The 26,309-nt window shown below is 43.3% G+C and overlaps 1 protein-coding gene across 1 annotated transcript in view; it reads right to left on the reverse strand.

The window, feature by feature from the left end:
* Positions 1-26,309, reverse strand: part of RASGEF1B (RasGEF domain family member 1B) — a 652,436-nt gene that overhangs the window by 497,332 nt on the left and 128,795 nt on the right. Inside the window, exon 2 of the mRNA XM_070791655.1 lies at positions 12,630-12,677. Coding sequence (XP_070647756.1) covers positions 12,630-12,677 — 48 coding nt within the window. The remainder of the gene's footprint in view (positions 1-12,629; positions 12,678-26,309) is intronic.

The following is a 26,309-nucleotide window of genomic DNA, read 5'->3' on the forward strand; positions in this document are numbered from 1 at the left end:
CTGTTAAGGTGAGGGTGTGTAGAGAAGGACGGGGAGGAACACACAATAAAGAAGCCATAAAACAGTCTGAGTGAACTAAGACCTACTCCCAGAGATTAGAGCATCATTCCACTATGGCGCTAGGGTGAGTTATGTGGGTTCCCTTTGGCTGCAGGGTTCCCTTGCTCTCCATTCTGGGCTTGAACTTTATGGAGAAGCTGCCTCTTCCTCTGTGTCCTTGCCTCTACCAATAGCAGGTATCTATTCATTGTCTTGTCCTCATGGTCTTTCGGATTCTGTGTGTGTGTGTGTGTATCCAGATTCTCTCTCTATATATACACATGACTGCTCTGAGGTCATGAACCTATCCTTGACCCAGGAGGAACACCAGGATAGTGGAAGCATATTAGCATCGCAGAACTTGATGACCCGGGGCCGAGCCATCTCCAAAGAGGTGGACAGTACCACGAACACGAGCAGCTGAGACACTCAAGCAGCCTGTATCCCGGCCCTGTCAGTTATTAGCTCTAACCTAAGCAAGTTGTTCAATATCTTTAAGCCTCAGTTTTCTTGGCTATAAAATGTGGAGAAAGATAGGAAATAAGAGAACTTATCTCATGAATCTGTTCTGTATATTAAAATTTTTTTAAAGCATGAAAGTGATGAGCACCATACCTGGCATTGGGTAAGTAACTCCTAACGTATTAACTATTTTTAAAGTATGAAGAGTACTTAGTACCATACCTGGCATTGGGTAAGTAACTCCCACATGCTGGCCAAATGTCAGCCTATTGGCCAAGAAGACCATTTTATCCACCATGGCTTTCTGTGCACTCATTTTGATTTCTAAAATAGTGCATCACCATTTAAAAATGTTAGTGCCTGTTATAATTACTAAGTTTCTCTCTTACCCTCCTAAATATTGTGCCTCACTCACTTCATTCCGGATCTGGACCAGATCATGACAGTGATGCTGTGTTTCTGGATCCACTGGTTCAGGCAGCAACTTTCCAGAATCCCATCATCTGCATTTTAATGTTCAGGTTTTCCTTGCTACTCTCTCCTTTTGTGGACCATCCTGTTTCTCTTTATTGTTTTATCCCCATCTTGGCTATTTTGTGATCGAGTTATCGAGGTCTAAGAATATTTCTGTTTGCCAAATTTGTGTCTGGAATAATGTCTGGACTTGGAGTAATGTCATTACATAGGAAGCTAGCATATTCATGTTTTAGAATCCTGTCCTTAGTTTCATTTTCAAGGGAAATTATTTTAAGCTTAAATAGAATGCAGAACTGCTGTTTTGTACATCAAGTGTCTGATAGGAAATGGAAGAGTTATGAAACAGAATTATCTTTAACCAAAAAAGTCTTAAATATCATTAATAAGTTAGAAGAAAATAAGTTTAAACCAAAGAATGTTTTAAGTAACTCTTCACTGAAGCCTAACATGTTGCTAAGAAAACTTGAACCCTAATAATGAATCTGCTAAACAGAATGTCTTTGCAAGACAGTCCAGGATTGATCTCAGCTAAAATATCTATAGAAGGATTGAGAACTCCTCAAGAAAGAAGTAGCATAATATCTCCTAGAACAGAGGTCAAAACCTCAAATGCCTCGCGAGGCCAGGAAAGCTGTGAAAGGCGTCAGTTGGAGGGTGTTAGGAAGACGGAGGTGGGGTGGGGTGAGGCGCGTGCTGAACTGAAGATGCCTTGCCTTGTTTGAAGCGGGCAGCAGTCCCTAAGCTGTGGTAGATCATTGTCATTTGGGTATCGACATTAAGGTGCTAGATATTTCAATTTTTCAGGACAAGCACAAATCCAGATATTGATATGAAAATACTCACATGTTACAATACTGGCACAGAATTTGATAAAAATCACTCAAAGGGGCAAAACAAAACATGACTGAGTTGTGAGTTCCCAATCTCTGCAGAGAATCATCTTGGTTATAAGAAAAGGGAGATAACTTATTTAGAAGACAGAAGGAGAGCCACAGAGTTAGAAAACAAACTTATGGTCACCCGGGAGGGATAAATTGGAAGACTGAGAGTGACACATACACACTGCTGCTGCTGCTGCTGCTAAGTCGCTTCAGTCGTGTCCGACTCTGTGCGACCCCATAGACAGCAGCCCACCAGGCTCCCCCGTCCCTGGGATTCTCCAGGCAAGAACACTGGAGTGGGTTGCCATTTCCTTCTCCAATGAACTAATAAGGACCTACTATATAGCACAGGAAACTCTACTCAATACTCTGTAATGGCCTACATGGGAAAAGAATCTAAAGAAGAGTGGATATACATGAATATATAAGTTAATTGATTCACTTTGCTGTATACCTGAAACTAATACAACACTGTCAATCAACCACACTCCAATTAAAAAAAAAAGAAAAGGGAGAAAAAAGATACATTTTCATTCTTTCCTTCTGAAATCCTATCTAGAGCTTTTCTGAAGTATGGAAGATTTTATTTTATGCAAATTAAAACACCTTCTTCATTTCAGTGGGGCTAAATGAAAAGGCCACTTAGAGAGGAAGTGGTGGACACAGAAATCAAAGTTTTGACTTCAGAACAACCTGATACAAGGGTATTTAACCAACTTTTCTGAGTTGAAGTGTCACAAATTTTTCAGAGCTAATATTTCCTTCAGTGAAAAGAAGCAACTGCATTGCATTCAGATTGCTTTACGGATCCTTCGTGTCCTGTTCCAGAAAAACCTCCCCTAGTCTCTATCTCTTTTTTTCATTTAATTTTTATTTTTTGTAATACCAAAATCATTTTGTATTGGGGTATAGCCAATTAACAATGTTGTGATAGTTTCCCGTGAACAGTGAAGGGACTCAGTCATACATATACATGTATCCATTCTCCCCCAAAACCCTCTTCCCATCCAGGCTGGCATAAATGGAATCTAAAAAGAAATGATACAAATGAACTTATTTACAAAACAGAAAGAGACTCACAGACTTAGAAAAGGAACTCATGGTTGCCAGGGGGAAGTGATAGTTAGGGTCTTTGGGAAGGTCATATACACACTGCTACATTTAAAATGGATAACCCAAAAAATAAAAAAATAAAAAATAAAATGGATAACCCACAAAGACCTCTTGTACAACCCATGGAACTCTATCTCTTATTAGATTTAAGTTCATTGGTTCTCCTCGCAGAATGACTGCCATTCCAAAAGAGTGGGTGTATCTCACAGGCCAGAAAAGCCCATTAGAGGACCAGCTTGAAGAGACCTACCAGAACTCAGAGAAACACGGAGGAGTTGGGCCATGACCATATTTAATATTTAACAAGGAGAGCTACGCTCAGAGGCATTATTATTTTTCCTTTGCTCCAGAAATATACGGCTGATGGGCTTTGAGCAATCCTGCTCAGGCCTCACCTCCCACAGGATTTATAAGAATACATTTGCTCTTTGATGAAAGGGATTCTTAAAACCACTGGCCTACACCCTCCTTGAAGCTGACTCTTTTGAGTTTGAGATGCTAGGCTGTAACCAAAGCAAGTCTGAGCATTCCTTCTATCTCGGGAATGTCTCAGGACACTGGAGAGTTAGAGGAAAGAAGAGAAGACTGAAGGGGACCCTTGACCTGGGCTGTAGGGGCATGAGACACGAAGGACCACAGGTTTGATAAGACAGGCTACTCTCCACCACGGGGAGGGGAAAGAAAAGGATTAAGTGAAAAGTGAAATGACTCCAGCACCCACTTCACAAACACCATCACATTAAAAACCCATGATATTTTCCCAAAGCCTCAGCCCAAAGCTCATATTTGCCAAATACTATTCAATATAATACAAGTCCAAGAGGAGAAAAGGCATTGGACAGCCAGTCCCCTGGAGCGCATGGCAACAGAATTTGACCTACATTGCTGAAATGCCCACTGTGTCCTTCTGTGTCTTTTATGACTAAAATTCAGAAATGAGATGACTGTAAAACTTCATGTCAGTGCATCTGATACACAGCCTTTGGTCCTTTGAACAGTATTTGTCTCAAAAACTTTCCTCTTTCCAGAAAAATAAAATAGTATTTTTAAACAACTGAAATATAAAAATGCTAATTTGGTGTAGTTTGTTTTTCTGGGGGAAAAAAAATAGTAGGCTCACCTAAAATCTCTATTGTTCTGAGTCTGTGGGGATGACCTCCATCTCTTTTAAATTCATCTTGCTGGTCTTGTCATTCTCTATTCTGGCTGCGTCTTTCAGAAAGCCACCGGGCATCTCGCATGACCACAGAAACTTACCATGGATGCAGGATAATATGGACTTCACTTCAGGGAGCCTGATTTCCCTTCCATCTCCTGTCAGGACCTTCAAGGGGAATTGTCACTAGCAGAAAGCAGTGGCTTTTAATTTCCCTTAAGCTAGATTCAGCGTTCAGATGCTCACAGCGATGTAAAAGGCCTAAATGACTCTTTCCGACGCCAGTAAGAATTGCATGGGCAGACAGAATTTAACTCTTGGGTGCCATAAACTCAGCTTATGGCCTCTTCTTCCTAACTTGCCCAAATCTAACTGCTACAACTAAAAACTTCCCTGTACTATTGCTGCATAAGGTTTCTCTCTTTCCTTACATTTCTCCAAGTGGGGCACAGATCATTCATTCCTGGGGATGGCAGAGCCTCAGTACAGGAAAGCCCCAGCCAAGAAGAGGAAACATGACTGGGGAAATACACAAGCTGGAGCAGACACTGGAGGACAATTGAGCAAAGGCTCACAGTCATTTGTGAGAAGAAAATTATAAAGAAAAATTGATGTGGCAATTGTACCCCTTGGTATTTATCCAAAGATGAAACCTTCTGTCCACCCAAAAATGAGCACATGGATGTTTATAGCAGCTTTATTCACAATTGCCAAAACTTGGAAGCAATCAAGTTTTATCCATTCAGTAGGTGAATGGATAAACAAACTGCGGTTCATTCAGACAATGGAATATTGTTCAGTGCTAAAAGGAAATGAGCTATCACACCATGAAAAGACAGAAGAATGTTAAATTACTAAGTGAAATAAGCCAATGTGGAAAGGTTCTATTATTCCAACTATATTTTATTCTGGAAAAGGTAAAACAATGGAGTCGAAGAACATCAGTGGCTGCCAGAGGCTGGGGGTGGAGACATGAACAGGTAAAGCAGAGGGGGCTTTGGGGGCAGTGAAACTGTTCTATGTGAAACTGCAATGGTGCATACGTATCAGTTATTTGTCCAAACCCAGAGAATGAACATCCACAATGTGTGTATATGAAAGTCGCTCAGTCGTGTCCGACTCTCTGCAAGCCCATGAACTGTAGCCCGCCAGGCTCCTCTGTCCGTGGAATTCTCCAGGCAAGAATACTGGAGAGGGTAGCCATTCCCGTCTCCAGGAGATCTTCCCAACCCAGGGATCAAACCCAGGTCTCTTGCATTGCAGGCACATTCTTTACCATCTGAGTCATTAAGGAAGCCCCCATGGATTGCTCAGGTATAAATAGGGCCTGGGGTGTTTTTCAACATGCATATCAACATTTAGGAAGCTCTCAGATATTTGGTGCCAAAGAGAGGGGGATAGAGAAAAAAGGCACAAATATTAAGAAAATCTGTTTGTGCTTGGAGGAAAGCTTACGGTTCTATGGAAAAGAGGGAAATTACACTCATTAAGAAGGAGGCTGAGGACTTCCCTGGGTTGTCCAGTGGCTAAGTGCTCCTAATGGTCTGTGCTCCCAAAGCAGGGTGCCTGGGTTCAATCCCTGGTCAGGGAACTAGATTCTACATGCCAGAACTAAAGATCTAAGATCCACAGTGCTGCAGCTAAGACCTGGTGCAGCCAAATGAACTAATTAATTAATTTTAAAAAGAAGGGAGTTGGTAGGGGATGATGTGGAAGGAAGAGATAATCATGGGCTGAACAGACAAGCCCCACCCGGCCTCTGTGCTCCCAACTGGAATACTGACTCCCTACCAACTATAAACATCTGTGACCTAGGTCATCTAACCAGTTAATGTTTCCTTCTGAATCAATCTTATATGTAAACAATATAATTCTAGGAACAAGGATAAGATCTTTCTACCAACTAAAAATTGTTCCCTGTTTGCTAATGCCAGAAATTCCACCCCTTCGACTCGATTTCATTAGCTCTGTCATCTATTAAAATGCAAATACCCTTAGGAGAGATTATACTTTAAGCCATATAATTCAAATGTAACTTACTGTGAATTTATTTTTAAGATCTGAAAAGATGGCTTTGATAAAATCCAGGATATAGTAAACTCGAGATCACCGAATGTCATAGAAATGTTTGGGCTGGAGACTGAGAATATTTAAAACACACTGTTAACAGTAGGCTCTGGCAATTCAATTTTCTTTTTGATTAAAATCGAAGGAAAACAGTGCTACCACTGAATGTTTGCAAGGCAACCAGAACACTGATTACATCTTATTTTTACCATTAATACTGTTAATAATCTTGAAAATATACTGGGGGAGCAGAAAGTCTTGTGGGAAGGAGACAAAAGAGTCTTCTATTTATTCCAGCATAGCTCACTGAGGTTCTACATTGGGGTGACAGAATATTCATCTCCCTGGCTATTCCCTCTATATATTTATTTTCCTCTAAAATAAATTCCCTTGAGCTGAGGGGGTCAACAAGAGGTTTGGATATTCCCATGTCCTACAAAATATATCTCAATATAAACTAACCTCCTTAGTTCTCACCAGAATTTCTAGAAAGAGCAACAAGACGTAGTACGACCTTAAATACAAGGCTTCAATCTTGGGGTTCTCTCGTGAGCATCCTGAGTGACAAAACTACCATGCTAGTCTCCAAGGCCAGCTTTCCCTTCAAGTTCTGGCCAAAGAACACAGATAAAGCTCTGCCCTTAGTTCTCTTAGGGATACCAAGATATCCCTAAGATATTGCTGCTGCTGCTAAGTCACTTCAGTCGTGTCCGACTCTGTGGGACCCCACAGACGGCAGCCCACCAGGCTCCCCCGTCCCTGGGATTCTCCAGGCAAGAACACTGGAGTGGGTTGCCACTTTGAAGCAAAAAGAAAACATAGAGGGGAAATAAAGGATAAAAACAGCCTGATTTGTACAGCAGAGGATCCTGATCCCACCAGTCGGCTACTTCCAAGACTCTAAAGCCCTGCCTTTTCACACTGTCCATGGGGTTCTCCAGGCAAGAATACTGCAGTGGGTTGCCAGATCAAACCAGTCAATCCTAAAGGAAATCAACCCTGAATATTCACTGGAAGGATTGATGTTGCAGCTGAAGCTCCAATACTTTGGCCACCTAACTCGAAGAGCTGATTCATTGCAAAAAACCCTGATGCTGGGCAAGATTGAAGGCAGGAGGAGAAGGAGAAGACAGAGGATGAGATGGTTGGATAGTATCACTGACTCAACAGACATGAGTTTGAGCAAGCCCCGGGAGATGGTGAAGGAGAGAGGAGACTCGTGTGCTATAGTCCATGGGGTCTCAAAGAGTTAGACAAGACTGAGTGACTAAACAACAACACAACAAGGCCCTGCTGCTCCCAGACTCTCTTTTCCACTCTATAGAACACTCTAGAGGCCCTTAGAGTATCACAGTATGCACGTCAGAGCTATAAACTCTCATCCCCCTGCACATAACATCTTGTGATCCACCACCAGGAATCCCAGAGCTCCCCAGGGCTGCTGCCTCCCAGCCCTGCCCACTCATTCCCTGAGTCTAGTCTGAGACTTGCCTCTTCCCTGGTTAATGAGTGATCCCATCCTTCAGGACAGGCTTTCCCCTCACACGTCTACCCCTATACAATCTCCTTTAGATACTGGTTAACTCCATAGTAGGTCCAATAGAGATTTTCCCCACATGACAGCATTAAGTACTTAGTCACTCAGTCGTGTCTGACCCTATGGACTGAAGCCTGCCAGGCTCCTCTGTCCATGGGATTCTCCAGGCAAGAATACTGGAGTGGGTAGACATTCCCTTCTCCAGGGGATCTTTCCAACCCAGGGATTGAACCTGGGTCTCCCACATTGCAGGCAGATTCTTTACCATCTGGGGCACCAGAGAAGCCCAATGGCTTTAAATCTATGTTTTAAAAAAAAACATACGTACATACATGCACACCTGGAGGAGTGAGGGAAAATGAGCTGTTGAGTTTTTACACCACAACCCCCACTGGACTGGAAGAAACAATCTTCAGATCAGGGTCCATCCATCTGTTTCTAACACCCCCATGTGCGGGGAGCGAGCTCCGCCCGTGGCAAAGGTCATGAGGAAGGAGGCTCGGCATACGCAAAGGCGGGATCAAGCCTCAGGAGTCTCCCTGGAAATTCTCAAGCATCTACCCCCAAAACCAGAGTCTGCCTACTTTATGCTTTGTGCTTTCACCTACACCTCTGACTTTATGGGGGGCTGTCCCCCACTACCTCTCTCTGAAAAAAGAGTTAGCTTACAGCTCCAGTTAATAATTCCTGGGTGTGACAGTGTTTCAACCTACAAACTCCTTTGGAAATCCTCTAGCCTGCCTGAATAGGTTTTTCCGGCCACATGTGATTGTTCAGAGCCTCCCAACTGTGAGAGGCAGGAGATGTTCTAAACTGTCTAAACACAGATTCCTTTGAGTAGTTAAAAGATTGATTAGAAATTGTATTGGTGAAGGGTTTTTCACTTATTGGGCCAATGTTTGCTGCTAAGTCTCCATACTCCTTACCTACTGTGTCCTTGGCAGTGTATTGATTGATATAATGGGTATATAGAAATGTAAGTAGTAGCTCAATGTTTGTAACCTTGGAGCCTTGAGTTAATTCTTTTCTTGATTGAGCCCACCTCACCTTTGCCCTATAGGAATGCAGCTTTGTCCAATGCTTTTTTGGAGGCTGGTGCCTGACTTTGGAATAATCACCTTTAGAGAAAGATAAGTTTCTTAAAATGTTAACAGGCCTCCTGGCCAGAAGATGATGTAATTCACCTGAACTTTTGCATATGATAAATTTGAAAGCCTGGCTTCGATTAGGACCAGGAACTGTTGTCCTTGCATGACTCCACCCCTTACCCCATTATCCTCTATGCACAACTTAAGGTATAAAAACTACTTTGGAAAATAAACTGCGGGCCTTGTTCACCAAAACTTGGTCTCCCCATGTCGCTCTCTCTCCCAAATTCTGAGTCTCCATCTGGAGCGCGGAACCCGCCATGCTTACTAATTATGCCTGGGCTTCTAAGATCCAACCGGGGAGGCCTCAGTGTCTCCTCTCCTTCGGGAGAACGGAAGGATGCCTGCGGCCTATGTAAGTGGTGCAAACTTCTTGTCTTGAAGTTTTATTGGTCTCCCGCGTAAATCAAGCTACTCAGCCTCTTTTCTCCACTGAATTTCCTACTGAGCTATCCTCATCCTATTACTCTTTATATCTTTGATAAAATATTTAAATAAATAGGTCGCCAACGCCGTCCCCGCTTCGAATACCCTGGATCAGCCGGGGCTGGTCCCCGGCACCCATGCATAGCACAGCATCTGCTGCAATTTAGCATCCAATAAATAATTGTTGCTTTAAAGAATGAATGAATGTATTCAGTGATTTCCCCCATTACTTAAAATTCAAAGTGAAAGACCAACTCGGTGCTCTGATGCAGCCCCTGATAAACTCTGATTTTAAGGACATCATCAATAAAGCCTCCACTGATCAAGCTCCAGCACTAAATTCTCTCTGGTGCTCACTTCCCAATGTAAACACCCAACTGTGCTGAGCAAGAGAGATAAACAACCCATTTGAGATGGGATCAACCAAGGCAAAGGCAATACTTTCAAAACTACATACAAATTCATTGAGGTCAAATGAATAGTCCTTTAGACTCGAAGCAAGAAAAATACTACACATAGTAAGAGCTGGTATTGTTAGGAATCGACCATGTGCCAGGTAATAGGACAGGCACATCATTTTCAAAGTTTATTTAACTTTACATGTTAGAAATTGTCATCCTCACTTTACAGATTTTAAAAGTAAGCTTTAGAGAAGTGTTTTGACCCATGTTTAGAATAAGCGTTGACTCACTTATTCAAGAGGTTAAAAAGCATGCACTTTGCAGCCAGGCTGTCTAGGTTTAAATTCCTAGATGGGTGTCTTAGTCCATTCAAGCTGCTATAACAAAATGTCATAGACTGGGTGGCTTCTAAATAGCAGACGTTTATTTCTCACAGTTCTGGAGGCTGGAAGCCCGAGATCAGGGTACCAGTGTGCTCAGGTGAGGGCTGCAGACTTCCCACTGTGTCTTTACATGGTAGAAGGGTCTCTTTTTAAAAAGCATTAATTCCACTCATGAGAGCCCCGCCCTCAGGGACTTGAGCACCTCCCAAAGGCCCCACCTCCTAATTACATCCCCTTTGGAGGCTAGGATTTCAATTTGGAGGGAGGAGGCAGACATTCAGACTATAGCCCTGAGGAAACACAGCGTAACACACTTGTCTCAGTTTCCTCATCTACAAAACGGAGCTAGTAAGTGTGCCAGTCTCTCATGGCCAAATGCATCTTTCTGTAACCAGTTTATGATGTTAAGGTGGGACTCTGCAGAACACATCCCTGCTCAGTCAGCTGGTTTCTTTTTAGCTCCATCGGTAGGGGGCGCTAGCGAAGGCTACAGAGATGAAGGAGCAAGAAGGAACTCACCCTTTTCTCCTGACTGCGGAACCACTGAAACCCGTTTGTAGGGTTCTTGTAGAATCAGCCTCAGAGCCTGCTGCCAGCACCCTCTCCTCAGAGGCCTGCATTTCAGCTCTGTGTGGACCTTCCTCTAAGCACGTGAGAAGTATTAGTAATCCCCACTCTCTCCTTTGTTCCCTCAGCCCTGGGGGTGGTAGCTGCTTCCTATACCTTAAAGCAGGGGTCCCCAAGTCCTGGACCAGGGACTGGTACTGCTCTGTGGTCTGTTAGGAGCCAGGCTGCAGAGCAGGAGGTGAGCAGCGGGCAAGTGAGTGAAGCTCATGTGTATTTACACCTGGTCTCCATCACTCACATTTCCACCTGAACAGTGATGGCATTAGATTCTCATTGGAGTGTGAGCCAATGAGAATCTGTGAACTGCACATGCGAAGGATCTGAGCACCTCGGGTGTCACTATCTCCCATCACCCCCAGATGGGACCATCGAGTCACAGGAAAACAAGCTCGGGGCTCCCACTGATTGTGCATTATGGCAAGTTATACAATTATTTCCTTATATATCACAATGTAATAATAATATGTACATAACATACACAATGAATGTAATGCCCTCAAATCATCCCGAAACCATCCCCCTCACCTCAACCCACAGAAAAACTGTCTTCCATGAAACCAGTCCCCAGTGTCAAAAAGGTTGAGGGACAACGCCCTTAGAGTTCTCTTTTCATTCTTTCCATTACCTAGTTGACAACTTTATAACATATTAACAGTTCTTCACATCAAATTCTCTCTGTTCAAATTATTGGTGTGATTTACTCTCCTGACCAACCCTGAGGGACACAAGAACACCCACCTAGCGTATTAAACGAATTGGTCCTTGTAAAGTGCTCATACCTATCTGGAGCACAGGACTGGCCATATCGAGGTCAGCTATCACTTTCTGGAAAGTGTTGAACCTGGGTTAGAGCCCAGGTCTGCCCATCTTCTTTCCAGTCAACATGATGTTTCTCTACTAAATAAAGCTACAATCTGCTCAGGCACTGGCCTTAGTGCTTTCCTGGAAGTCACCTCTTTTAATATGCTTAAACACCTCTCAGGTGTTTCTTTCCTCTAACAACTGACATCAAGAAAGGTCCTCTGAGCTAAGATATCCGTTATCCTGAGAGGTTTGGCAGGTTATCCAAACAGTGCAAATGTCTACACTAGAAGAATAATTTTTTAGCACAAACTTCTCCAAATCCTAATACACCTATTACATCACTGGCCTGTGTGTCACTGGCAGTGAGCATAATTTAAACACAATGTGTGTGCATTCAAGGATTAAAATTTTGGAATTTCAAATTTTCCATTGTTTTGTACATTGAAAACATCAATGATATATTGTATAATTTAAAAAATCATGGTGAACCTACTTTGTGCTAGGCACTGGGTTATCAGTATTTTCACATATATTATCTCATTTTATTGTTAAAATATACTATGTTAAGAGATACAATCGTCTTCACACAAATATGTCCAAGGTCATATAAGTAGTAAAGTGACAGACTGAGGAACTGAACCCAATTCTTTCTGACTCTGAGCTCATGATTTAGCCAATTCAACACAGGTCAGAGGCGAGGGTCATTCTGCATAGCACATGCTGAGAGAACGAAGTTTAGTAAAAATATGGATGGAGACAGGAACAAATTCCTTCACTGTGAAGGGCTAAGAAAATATAAGAGCTGAACCTGGGAGTGTACCTTCTGACCTTGCTTTCAGAATTGCTTCAGAATTGTTTGTGAGCCATGGAAAATTCTGAGCTTCTGTCACTGGGTATCTAGATTACCTCTCATGCCATTTCATTTCAAGGATCTCTCTCCACTTTCAGTTTTGCTATTATGGAGGCAAAGTAAATGAAAATCAAAAACACTTTGTTTCTGGGTATACCCCTGCCTTCCAAAATCAAGTTACTCTTTACAGGAAAAATATATATAAGCGCTCAGCAAAATAATCTTTTTGAAAGGAACAATGCAGAGGACAAAACATACCTTTTGCTTGGTGCTTGCTTTCAGGCCAACTCGGGAGTGACTTGTGGACTAGAGGAAAAAAAGAGAACGAAATTTATAAAGAACACGATATAATGGTAGAACTGATTCTGAAGCCACTTCTAGAAGGTATACATTTTCAGTTACAATCCTCTCCCCTGACCTTCCTTCACAGCCTCTAAAATCTAAGAATAGAAGTCAAGCAACGATTCCAGTGTGGAGTTTCGCATATTGAATGGAAGACTGTTTAAGTCCTGGAGCTGAGACGGCAAAGATGCACCCACACTTTGTCAATGCCCGCCTCATACGTACCAACTCCGCATCTCTCCTAGAGGATGCGGCAGAAACTGAAAACTGCAGCATGTGAGGAAATACTTCCAGGTATAATAAGGCAAATCAAAAGGAGGGGAAATGAATAAAAGAGGAGGAAAGGAAAAATGAAGGAGAAAAGAGAAAAAAAAAAGGCTCTATAAATATTAGAAAAAGATACACCAGAGGCAGAATGAAGAGAAGGGGACATTTATGGCAAGATTTCCAAGAGCATTTCAATAGGACAGATTCTAATCTCTCCTAATTTCAATGAATTCTAAGTAGATGGAAACAAAGCTCTCAAAAAAATTAGTTCTTTTAATTTTCCAGCTTGTTCATGATTATCTAATCTTATTTGCAATTAGAAAGGTAAAACAACCATTGATCAAGAATATTTTGGTAGAGAATTTTCCAAGCTTACTATATTTAGCATTCAGATATTGAATACATTGGACTTCTCAGGTGGCATTAGTGGTAAAGAACCCACCTGCCAATGCATGAGACATGAGACTCGGGTTACATCCCTGGGTCAGGAAGATCCCCTTGAGTAGGAAATGGCAACCCACTCCAGTATTCTTCCTGGAGAATCCCATGGACAGAGGAGCATGGCGGGCTACAGTCTATGGGGTTGTAAACAGTCAGACACAACTGAGTGCACACAGACACACACACACACACACACACACACACACACCCCGTCACCAGAAAAATCATAAACTCTTGGTAAGCTATCGAGATCACAGTAACGGATACAAGTTTTCCAAAATTCTAATTTTCACTTGAAAGCTTTGAATTTTATTATGAGCAACAAATCCTGTCAGTTGCTTTTCTTTTAAGTGACAGGCTCACTTGACTTATTTTTGTGAACATGTCTGCCAGCTGCGTGAGTCTGAATAAGCATAGTTCACCTATCACTTATCCTTTGAAGATAAAATGGTGTTTTATGAAAACAGAGGCGAGTTTGGCTCACAATTCAATCACAGACGTGCTTTTCTTCCAAACAGTCACTGAATGTTTATATGCAGTAGAAATGCTTTATGCACGCATCCCATTATGTCACATAAAATACTAAGATGATACTAAAATTTCAAAGGTTGAAATTTAGTCAACCTAATAATTTTTCCTACTTCATCAAGGGTATTTTTAAGTGAAACTGGTATTTTATTTCCTGCAATACAGATGCACAATGGTGAAATTATAATGACTACCCGTACAGCTTGGTGCTACTGCCTTAACCCACACTAAAGTATCAACGGCTTCAGCTACCATGGCTCTTGCACAATCAGTGCAGATGTTACTCAGTAAAAAAGAAGCAAAGAAAGAGTTTTGGCTTCTCAGATTTCCTTTGAGAACTGCCACTCCTGGTCATTTAAAGCACTTAAGCCAGTGGTAATTAGACTCTCAAAGTAACTAGACATTCAAAAAAATGGAACTTAGCAGGAACAAAACCAATGAAGAACAAGGGGTCATTGTCCCTACCTCCTTCCTGCTGCCTTAGAAGAGAGACCAAGAGGCCAATCAGGAGTATACTTCCTTCTGTTATGAGCTGGATTGTTTCCCCCCAGAATTAATGTGCTGAATTCCTAACTCCCAACACCTTAGAATGTGACCATATTTCGAGGTAGGTCCTATGAAGAGGTATATAAGGTAAAACGAGGTTCTATGAGTAGGTCTAACCCAATAACAGAATGAAAAGGGAAAAGAGATATGACACCGGAAGATGGAGCCCCCCAGGTTGGTAGGTGTCCAACCTACCAGGTTGGGCCTGGTACCAACCTGCTACCAGGGAAGAGCAGAGAAATAGCTCCAGAAAGAAAGCTGGGCCAATGTGGAAATGATGCTCAGCTGTGGATGTGTCTGGTGGTGAAGGTAAAGTCCAAAGACAGCCAGGAGATCACACCAGTCAATCCTAAAGGTAACCAACCCTGAATATTCATCAAGGATGATGCTGAAGATGAAGCTCCAATACTTTGCCCACCTGATGTGAAGAGCCGACTCACTGGAAAAGACCCTGATGCTGGGAAAGACAGAGGGCAGGAGGAGAAGGGGACGACGGAGGATGAGATGGTTGGATGGCATCACAGACTCAATGGACATGAGCTTAAGCAAACTCCGGAAGATGGTGAAGGACAGAGGAGCCTGGAGTGCGGCAGTTCACAGGGTTGCAAGGAGTCAGACACAACTTAGCGACTGAACAGTGAAAAACAACCCAATATGCCTGGCACGCTTATAAGATGAAGAGATTAAGACACAGACAACACACATGCATAGAGGATAAACAAACTGAAGACAAAGAAGACACGATCTGTAAGCCAAAGAAAGAGATCTCACCAGAAACCAATTCTGCTGACACTTTGTTCTTGGGTTTCCAGCCTCCAGAGATGTAAGAAAATAAATTTCAGTTGTCTAAAACACCCAGTCTGTGGTATTTTGCTCGGTAACCCTAGCAAACTGATATTACATAGACCCTAACAACTAACACTCAAAAAAGATGTCCTTTTCATTATAGGGCACTGGAATGCAAAAGTGGAAAGTCAAGAAACACCTGGAGTAACAGGCAAATTTGGCCTTGGAATACAGAATGAAGCAGGGCAAAGACTAATAGAGTTTTTCCAAGAAAATGCACTGGTCATAGCAAACACCCTCTTCCAATAACAAAAGAGAAGACTCTACACATAGACATCACCAGATGGTCAACACCGAAATCAGATTGATTCTATTCTTTGCAGCCAAAGATGGAGAAGCTCTATACAGTCAACAAAAACAATACCAGGAGCTCACTGTGGCTCAGATCATGAACTCTTTATTACCAAATTCAGACTTAAATTGAAGAAAGTAGGGAAAACCACTAGACCATTCAGGTATGACCTAAATCAAATCCCTTATGATTATACAGTGGAAGTGAGAAATAGACTTAAGGGCCTAGATCCGATAGATAGAGTGCCTGATGAACTATGGAATGAGGTTCAGGACATTGTATAGGAGACAGGGATCAAGACCATCCCCATGGAAAAGAAATGCAAAAAAGCAAAATGGCTGTCTGGGGAGGCCTTACAAATAGCTGTGAAAAGAAGAGGAGCAAAAAGCAAAGGAGAAAATGAAAGATATAAGCATCTGAAAGCAAAATTCCAAAGAATAGCAAGAAGAGAGAAGAAAGCCTTCCTCAGTGATCAATGCAAATAAATAGAGGAAAACAACAGAATGGGAAAAACTAGAGATCTCTTCAAAAAAATTAGAGATACCAAGGGAACATTTCATGCAAAGATGGGCTCGATAAAGGACAGAAATGGTATGGACCTAACAGAAGCAGAAGATATTAAGAAGAGGTGGCAAGAATACACAGAAGAACTATACAAAAAAGATCTTCACGACCCCGATAATCACGATGGTGTGATCACTGACCTAGAACCAGACATCCTGGAATGTCAAGTCAAGTGGGCCTTAGGAAGCATCACTACAAACAAAGCTAGTGGAGGTGATGGAATTCCAGTTGAGCTATTCCAAATCCTGAAAGATGATGCTGTGAAAATGCTGCACTCAATATGCCAGCAAATTTGGAAAACTCAGCAGTGGCCACAGGACTGGAAAAGGTCAGTTTTCATTTCAATCCCAAAGAAAGGCAATGCCAAAGAATGCTCAAACTACTGCAGAATTGCACGCATCTCACACGCTAGTAAAGTAATGCTCAAAATTCTCCAAGCCAGGCTTCAGCAATACATGAACTGTGAACTTCCTGATGTTCAAGCTGGTTTTAGAAAAGGCAGAGGAACCAGAGATCAAATCGCCAACATCTGCTGGATCATCAAAATAGCAACAGAGTTCCAGAAAAACATCTACTTCTGCTTTATTGACTATGCCAAATCCTTTGACTGTGTAGATCACAATAAATTCTGAAAGAGATGGGAATACCAGACCACCTGACATGCCTCTTGAGAAATCTGTATGCAGGTCAGGAAGCAATAGTTAGAACTGGACATGGAACAACAGACTGGTTCCAAATAGGAAAAGGAGTACATCAAGGCTGTATATTATCAACCTGCTTATTTAACTTATATGCAGAGTACATCATGAGAAATGCTGGACTGGAGGAAACACAAGCTGGAATCAAGATTGCCAGGAGAAATATCAATAACCTCAGACATTCAGATGACACCACCTTTATGGCAGAAAGTGAAGAGGAACTGAAAGGCCTCTTGATGAAAGTGAAAGAGGAGAGTGAAAAAGTTGGCTTAAAGCTCAACATTCAGAAAACGAAGATCATGGCATCTGGTCCCATCACTACATGGGAAATAGATGGGGAAACAGTGGAAACAGTGTCAGACTTTATTTTTCTGGGCTCCAAAATCACTGCAGATGGTGACTGCAGCCATGAAATTAAAAGATGCTTACTCCTTGGAAGGAAACTTATGACCAACCTAGATAGCATATTAAAAAACAGAGACATTATTTTGCCAACAAAGGTTCGTCTAGTCAAGGCTATGGTTTTTCCAGTGGTCATGTATGGATGTGAGAGTTGGACTGTGAAGAAAGCTGAGCACTGAAGAATTGATGCTTTTGAACTGTGGTGTTGGAGAAGACTCTTGAGAGTCCCTTGGACTGCAAGGAGATCCAACCAGTCCATTCTGAAGGAGATCAGCCCTGGGATTTCTTTGGAAGGAATGATGCTAAAGCTGAAACTCTAGTACTTTGGCCACCTCATGCGAAGAGTTGACTCATTGGAAAAGACTCTGATGCTAGGAGGGATTGGGGGCAGGAGGAGAAGGGGACGACAGAGGATGAGATGGCTGGATGGCATCACTGACTCAATGGACGTGAGTTTGAGTGAACTCCGGGAGTTGGTGATGGACAGGGAGGCCTGGCGTGCTGCGATTCATAGGGTCGCAAAGAGTTGGACACAACTGAGCGACTGAACTGAACTGAACAAATCTACCCTAAGAAAGTCAAGAATCCAAAAATGGAGGTCCAGGAAAACCAAGTCCTGAATCAAAGGGACCGTTATCGTTATCCTCACATTCCTAGTCAACCACAAACACCCTAAGGTAGAATGTCTGGACCAGTGGTTCTCAAACTTTAGAGTTCACAAAGATCATTGAGGGGACTCTTAACTATGCAATTTGCTGAAATCCAACTCCAGAAATTTCAGGTCAGGAGGTCTGGAGTGGCTCCCAGTAATGTGCACATTAACAAGCAGCTAAGGAAATTCAAATAGATACATGGACCACTTGCCTGCCAAGGATGGTGGTAACTTGGGGTGAGAAGTCGGAAAATATGGAAAATGGTGTTAAATCCCTCTCCCTCTCTCTTTCTTTTTGAAGAATACAAATAAATGAACCTCTTTCCCTTTCTCTTTTAAATGTCTGATGTAAAAATTCTTAATTTGATCGCACCAGTGGGTGGGCCAGGATAATTGAAACAAGCTGAATGTTGGTAAATTACTCAAACTAGTCCAAAAGCAGATCTACAACAACTCTTTAACCTCTCCAGTTTAGAAACATAAGCACAAAAATCTGTGTTTATTTATATTTTTAGAAATGCAATTGGGTTTCCGTATTATCGTAAATGCCATAAACATCCTTGAATGTGGCCTTTGTACTGAACTCAAAGTCATAATAGCAGATATGACCCAAAGCACAAGACTTCCATTTATAAAAGGGAGAAAAAGCTGTGATGGTTAACTTTATGTCAATTTGACTGGGCCAAGGGATGCCCGGATAGCTGGTAAAACATCATTTCTGGGTATGTCTATGAGAATGTTTCTGGAAGAGATTATTAGCACTTGATTCAACAGACTAAGAAACGAGATCCATTCTCATCAGTATGAGTGGGCACCATCCTACCCACTGGAGCCTCAGATGGGCCCAAAGGCTAAGGAAGAGCAAATTCCCTATCTTCTTGAGTTGGGATGCTCATCTCCTCTTGCTCTTGAGGAATTAAGTACGTGTGTATATGTAGATACATATATCTATATATACAGATATAATTTTTAATATATACATACATATTTCCTACTGGTTCTGTTTGTCTGGAGAACACTGACTAATACAAAAGCCAATCCAGTTCCAGAGAAATAACATTTTAATTTGACATTAGATGAGTTCTTCAATCTCTCTTGGTAAATGTCTTATCTAGGCAGAATGGAGGTTGGGCCTGATGAAGTATCACCTGCATGGTACAGATCATGCCATACATTCAGTCCCCACTTAAAAACTTCTGACCTTCTAAAAATTTCTTTCTTTAGTTAGGTGTTGAGGACTTGGAGCTTATTTTCCCCTTAGAAGTAATTTTATAGGCTATAACACAAAGGCCTGTTTAACCTCTGATATAATCGAAATGCTCTGCAAGTACAATAAAAAAAAATTGTATTCTATGGGTCAGGAAGATCCCCTGGAGTAGAAAATGGCAATCCACGCTAGTATTCTTGCTTGGAAAATCCCATGAAGAGAGGAGCCTGGCAGGCTAAAGTCCATAGGGTTGCAGAGATGGACATGACTAAAGCGATTTAGCACATGCAGGCACTGTACTATTTATATGAGAATAAATGCTGAAGGAAGAATTTAGAACAGTCTAGGGAGAAGGCAATGGCACCCCACTCCAGTACTCTTGCCTGGAAAATCCCATGGACGGAGGAGCCTAGTGGGCTGCAGTCCCTGGGGTCGCTAAGAGTTGGACACGACTGAGCGACTTCAGTTTCACTTTTCACTTTCATGCATTGGAGAAGGAAATGGCAACCCACTCCAGTGTTCTTGCCTGGAGAATCTCAGAGACGGGGGAGCCTGGTGGGCTGCCATCTCTGGGGTCGCACGGAGTCGGACACAACTGAAGCAACTTAGCAGCAGCAGCGGCAGGATGAGGAAGGTTATTACCTAACTGGCAACACATCTGCAACAAACACACACAAATCAGGTGTACGAATCAGGGGACACCTGCACTGTATTTTATTATAGTCTTCAAGACATTTAAATAAAAGTAGCCTACCCATCAGAGAAGGCAATGGCAACCCATTCCATCACTCTTGCCTTGAAAATCCCATGGACGGAGGAGCCTGGTAGGCTGCAGTCCAGGGGGTGGCGAAGAGTTGGACATGACTGAGCAACTTCACTTTCACTTTTCACTTTCATGCATTGGAGAAGGAAATGGCAACCCACTCCAGTGTTCTTGCCTGGAGAATCCCAGGGACGGGGGAGCCTGGTGGGCTGCCGTCTATGGGTCGCACAGAGCAGATATGACTGAAGCGACTTAGCAGCAGCAGCAGGTGAAGAAAACATAAAAGAAACCCATGATTTTCTTCTATAGTTAAATGACACCAAGCTGTCCTGGGATTCTGACTTGAACTCTTATAAGTCAGTGTTCATTAAACCTGTGGGTTCTGTAAGTTACTCCAAAGTTGAAAACATCAAGAGGTGAATCTGATTGTGTTTTCCAGACCTGCTTAGGAAAATGGGCATTCTGACATCTAAGTCTGCAGCTGTGATCGAGTATATAACACGCAGGGCTTGATTAGAAACCATAAGGGAATTGAAGTGACCTCCCAGTACATACCGCCCCCGTGGCCCACCAGTGATCCTGTCCGCCTCAGAAAAGGGCCTCTTTTTTCTCTGCTACTTTTAGCAGAATTAGGACATGTTTCAGTTTTCTCTACCAACACGAAGAATTCAATTTAAACCCCAGGAAGAAACTGACAAGGGAGGATTCTTGAACATGGGCTCTGGTCTGAGTTCCCTTAATTGGAGCTGCAGGCTAATTTTACAGGCTCAATCTGCAAATGGGGTGATTAGCAACTCAATAAGTCACATGAGTACTAGCTGACTCTCTTAGCAGGCTGTACCCAGAAGTGTCACCCCATGTTCAGAGGCTGAAACAAGGGACACTTCTGAGCTGATGTGACATAAGAAAGCCTTCTACCTCATGTCCTTGTCTGTGCCTGCCTTCCAGAATACAAAAGAGATGGCTGAAACGGAAAGGTTGGAGACATAAGAGCGTCTGGCACTTGCTGATTTGTCAGGTGATAACCATGCAGTCAAGACTGCACAGTACTGAAAGAAGATATTGCCTTGCCCTGTACATTGTCTTTTAATCTAGTTATCTTTGGAAGAAATCAGACAGACAGCTGAATTCAAAAGGCCTATGACGTTCCGAACTGCAGTTCTTCATAACGTGGGACCACCATCTCCTTAACTCAGGAAGAGGGGAAATTTCTGACTCTTCAACAGAAAACTGAGGCATCTTTCCTTTCTGGTATAAATAACTGGGACAAAATTCCTCTCTGGTCACTGAGCTGCTGTCAGGTCCTTCTAGAGTCCCTGTCTCTGGTTTGATTCTCTTCCCACACTTTGGGTCACTGGACAGCTACGGGCTCAGCCCCATCTGTGGACCTCACCCCTGTAGTGGTGAGTCAGCATCAGTTGCTGCTGGACATCTGTCTGTCTGTCTCTGTGATAACAGTGCCTTATCACCGTAGCGATGGGGCTCTCAACAGGAGACAGAGGGCACCCTAAAGAGAGTTGCAGAGATGTAGATAGGATCAACGGAAACCAGTAATAAGAGTGGGGACGCACCCCGGCTAACATCAATGGTTAGTAATTATCACCACTGACCGCAGGGCGAGCTGTATCCTACAGGAGGTCACCACAGGGAGCACTGCGGCTTCCACAGGGCAACCCAGCTGGCAAAAAGGCAGAGAAGCCCACCCCCCCTCCCAGCAGCTGTCACAAAACCAGGTGGAAGCCAGAGGACAGGGGACTCAGCATCTGTAGAGGCTAGCCTCCCCTTAACATCTTGAGCATCAGCACTTCAGCCCTTCTTAAGGAAATGCCACCTTCCTGTGCCTTTTCCCTTGGTCATAAATAAGTATTTCGTGGTGAGACTATGCATGTGTCCATTCTTCAAAGCTCTGCATCAATGTTCAATGTGCGTCAGTTTGAACTCATGGTTGCCTGTTTTAGTCAGTGGGTATCAGCCTCCAGCGGGTTCCCAAGTAGCTCAGTGGTTAAAAAAAAAAAAAAAAATCCACCTACCAATGCAGGAGACACAGGTTCCATCCTGGGGTTGGGAAAAACCCCTGGAGGAGGAAATGGCAACCCACTCCAGTATTCCTGCCTGGAGAATCCCATGGACAGAGGAGCCTGGCAGGCTACAGTCCATGGGATCACAAAGAGTCAGACACAACTGAGCGACTGAGCATGCGTGCTATTTATATTAAAGCTCAAATGGTCCCAGAGGCAGCCAGCGGAGCCCTTCAAACTGCTTCTGAGTCCTTTGGACACACCCTTCTCATGCTCTGCGCGCTTTCTCACTTTCATGTACAAAATGCTGCAGGCTCAGCTTGCGCCTTCCTCGCCCCCATTCTTCAATCAGCCATTTCTCCAAGACCCCTGGCTCCTTTCAGTGGAGAATGGTATTTAGAAGCCATAGAATATATACATTTAAAAAGCAATACCTACTGCAGAGACACATATTTATATTTATACATCTCTTTCCATCTGTCAGTCCATCCATCTCCCTGCCCATCCGCAGCAAGAAAGTCACGAATTCCCACCAATGTCTCCAAATCCACTGCCATAGAGTTGATCTTACTTTTTTCCCTTTCCATATTTGTAACACATTTCTCTCTTGCCCTGCCTGGGCCCGGACCCCTTCCTGGTGCTGACTCTCCCCCACAGGGAGAGCCTCCTCAGGGGCTGACACCTCACTCTGGGCCACCTACACCCACAGACACCCTCCTCACCCACCTGGGCCCCACCACTCCGGGCCTGACCATTCTCCATCTGGACGTCCTCCTCACCCCACCTGACCTCCAGCACCTGCACGGGGTGGACGCCACCTCCCCCCACAGAGGCTTTGACACCACACACTGATCAGCCCTCCTGCTGGATGCTCTTGTTAACCCTCTTGGACTCTAACATGCTGCACAGACCACTGTCCCTCTGGGATGCCCTCCTCACCCCCACTGGGTACAACACCCTAATCTGTGCCACCTTGGCTTCCCACCCCTGCCCGCAGTGAAGTCTCCTGCTTACTCGGTCTCAATTAATGATTTTTGAGTGGAATGGCTCAGCAACGGAAAGGAAAAGACGGGAAGAAGAAAAGAAACAGAAAGAGGAAGAACTCGATTATTAACTTGATAGAATATAAGCCAAAGGGCATTCGTGGCCATGTTATCCCATCACAAAGAACTGCCTAAGAAAAATGCCAATACAGGGATAGGATACAAGGGCTGCCAAGAGACAGATTTCCAATATCATAGGAACATCTGGGTCCAGCCATGCCTGAAGCCAGATATACGACCAGATTTTCACTATGTAAAGCAATAATTAAATTATGTGTTCAAGCTAGTTTCAATTGGGATTTATGTCACTAGCAACTGGCAAAGTCTTAATAAATAGCATTACCTTCATTTTTAATCTATTTTTTGTATTGTGGTATAATTCTACAATAACTGACTGGGGTTCTGCAATATATCTAATACTAAGTTTATTAGGTATCATAGTTCATTCATATAACTGGATTTTCCCCTTAATAATTTGACAATATACCCACCATACTGTGAATGATATTATATTACTGTCTTTCTACACTTTGAGCAGAACCCAGCCCCTAGCGTGTACTCCATGAATATTTGCTAACTCTGGGTTCATACCTTGTTCCTTAGGGCCTACTATGAACCAAAGTCATAGCCCTCAACCTGAAACTAGTATCTTGGGCCCTATTCCCTCAGAATGCTCATGGACATCCTAAAGAAAGCTGCCTGCCTGTACACTTAAACTGTCACATACTATTCTGATAATCATGGTGAAAAGTAACACCGTTGTATTCTTCTAAGTGCCATGGGCTTTTCATATAGTATGTCACTTAATTCTCACAACAAATCCTATGGTACAGGTACTATTCTTGTCAGTCCCATAGGGGAAAAAAAAGCTCAGAGAGATTACCTGATTCAGACAAAGGCACCCATCTAGTCAGGCTTCCCCGGAGGTTCAGCAGTAAAGAATCTGCCGTAATGCAAGAGCCACGGGTTCCATCCCTCAGTCAGGAAGATCCCCTGGAAGAGGGCATGGCAACACACTCCAGTATTCTTGCCTGGAGAACCCCATGGACAGGGGATTATGGAGGGGGCTACAGTCCATGGGGGTCACAAAGAGTCAGACACAACTGAGAGACTTAGCACACACACACGCACGCATCTAGTCAGCATCTGTGGCAGGATTTGAACTCAGGTGGCTTGACTTCAAAGCTGCCTTCCTTTTTTCCCTTTAGATCATCTCTGATTTCTTCTCAATTTGTAAACTGAGTAACACAACATAAAATAAAACACAAAATACGTGTCACAAAATTTGCCATAGTAGCCATTTGTAAGTGACAGTTCAGTAATGCTAAGTGCCTCCACACTGCTGTGCATCTGATCTCCTGAACTTTCTCATCTTGCAAAACTGAAGCGCTACCCCAGTAAATAACTCCTCCTTCCCCAATTCCCCAGCCCCTGGAAAGCACTACTATTCTACTTTCTCTATGAATTCGACTAATCTAGGAAACATATAAGTGGAATCGTACATATGCTGATTTGTGTGTGTGTGTGTGACTGGTTTATTTCACTCAGTATAATGTCCTCAAGGTCCATCCATAGTGTAGCGTATGTCAGGACTGCTCTCCTTTTTAAGGCTGAATAATACTGCATTCTATGTCTATAACACGTTTCGCCTATACACTCATCTGTTAATGGACGTTTGTGTTGCTTCTAACGGCTGCCCTTCCTAAGCATGACATGCGGTCACATCCCGAGTGCCCTGCTGTCTTCTCTCTGCATTCACACCTTCTTCCACGATTGCCCCGTGACTGCCTGGGCACCGTGGTGTGCCTACCTGCCTGTTCTTTCTCCCCACTGCAGCTGGTGATTCACCTGGCTCACTGTTGGCAGCTGTCTGGCCCTGGGATGGAGGGTGGTAGTGGGAGGTTGGGGGGGTGGGGGGGGACGGGCTTTAGTTCTAAGGGGCCGGTTTCTCCCCTGGTTGCCATGGTTCTCCCTCCATGCCAGCCTTAACAGGAACCTTGTCAGCTACAAACGGCAGGGTTTCTAAGGAGTGGCACTGGCTGGCATACAAATTACTTGGGCCATGAGTCCTTCCTATCTCTTTCAAACATTCCTCTCAGGCACGCCACTCACTGAAGCCGGGAAGCTCCTATTACTATTAATAACTCCACAGACAAGAAGGAAAGAAGAAGCCGTGCTCAAAAATAGAACAATGGTGAACGCGGTGCACAAACAAGGCCAAGACAAATGACTATAATGTATTCTGGATTCATTTGTTTCATAAGCTAATTAATGTGCTGAAGTCTAATATTGAGCATTCTCTGCAAACACAATGCCACAAAGAAAATACTAATAAAGACCAGTTATTTTCGCACAATAAACTCCAAAGCAAGGGTTATGTCTGTCTTCTCTCTTGCTCTCTGAAGGCACAAAGCAAACAGTTATTCATGAAACTGACAAAAATCCAGATGAAGGACTGCCTTTTTCAGCTTGCAGCTCTCTATTAGCTATTTTAGTCAGAAAAGGGGACACGAGCCGGAAAGGCCACCATTTTATTTAACACAATGAAAAAACAGACGAGGATTAAGATCACTTAAAGATTACGGGGAAATTCCTAAAAATATAAAAGTATCTTCTCTTATAAATTTGCAAGGAAGAGGGAGAAAAGAAGAAAGTGTTTAGAGAATAAAAGAAACTAAGTGAAGTGAAAGTGTAAATAACATTTAAAAGAAGATCACTTAAAGAGCATTAAGAAGTGTCCCAGGTGGCATAGAAGTAAAGAATCTGTCTGCCAATGCAGGAGATTTGGGTTGGATCCCTGGGTCAGGAAGATCTCCTGGAGGAGGAAATGGAAACCCACTCCAGTATTGGGGCCTGGAAAATTTCATGGGCAGAAACGCCTGGTGGGCTTCGGTCCATGGGGTCGCGAAGAGTTGGACACGACTGAGCACACATGCAAAGAGCATTTAGAAATTTACCTCATCCATCAATATGTTTCCTGGTCATCCTACATCCTTGAAAGAGCTTTATCTTTTTGATTTCGAGGTCTCATCATCCCCTGCACCCCTTTCCTATACAGCATGAAGACTAGCACAGATGAAGTGTCAGAAGTGATGCCTGATGGCCCGATGTTTTTTCCCCTCCTCTCTCCAAGCTTCAACGGCAGTCAAAACAGACACGCAGAGAACTCTCACAGCTCATGACCGTGAAGGTCTACATGTACATGCTGCTGCTAAGTCACTTCAGTCGTGTCCGACTCTGTGTGACCCCATAGACGGCAGCCCACCAGGCTCCCCCGTCCTTGGGATTCTCCAGGCAAGAACACTGGAGTGGGTTGCCATTGCCTTCTC

This window comes from Bos indicus, chromosome 6, assembly GCF_029378745.1.
Source record: "Bos indicus isolate NIAB-ARS_2022 breed Sahiwal x Tharparkar chromosome 6, NIAB-ARS_B.indTharparkar_mat_pri_1.0, whole genome shotgun sequence".
Taxonomy (NCBI): Eukaryota; Metazoa; Chordata; class Mammalia; order Artiodactyla; family Bovidae; genus Bos; species Bos indicus.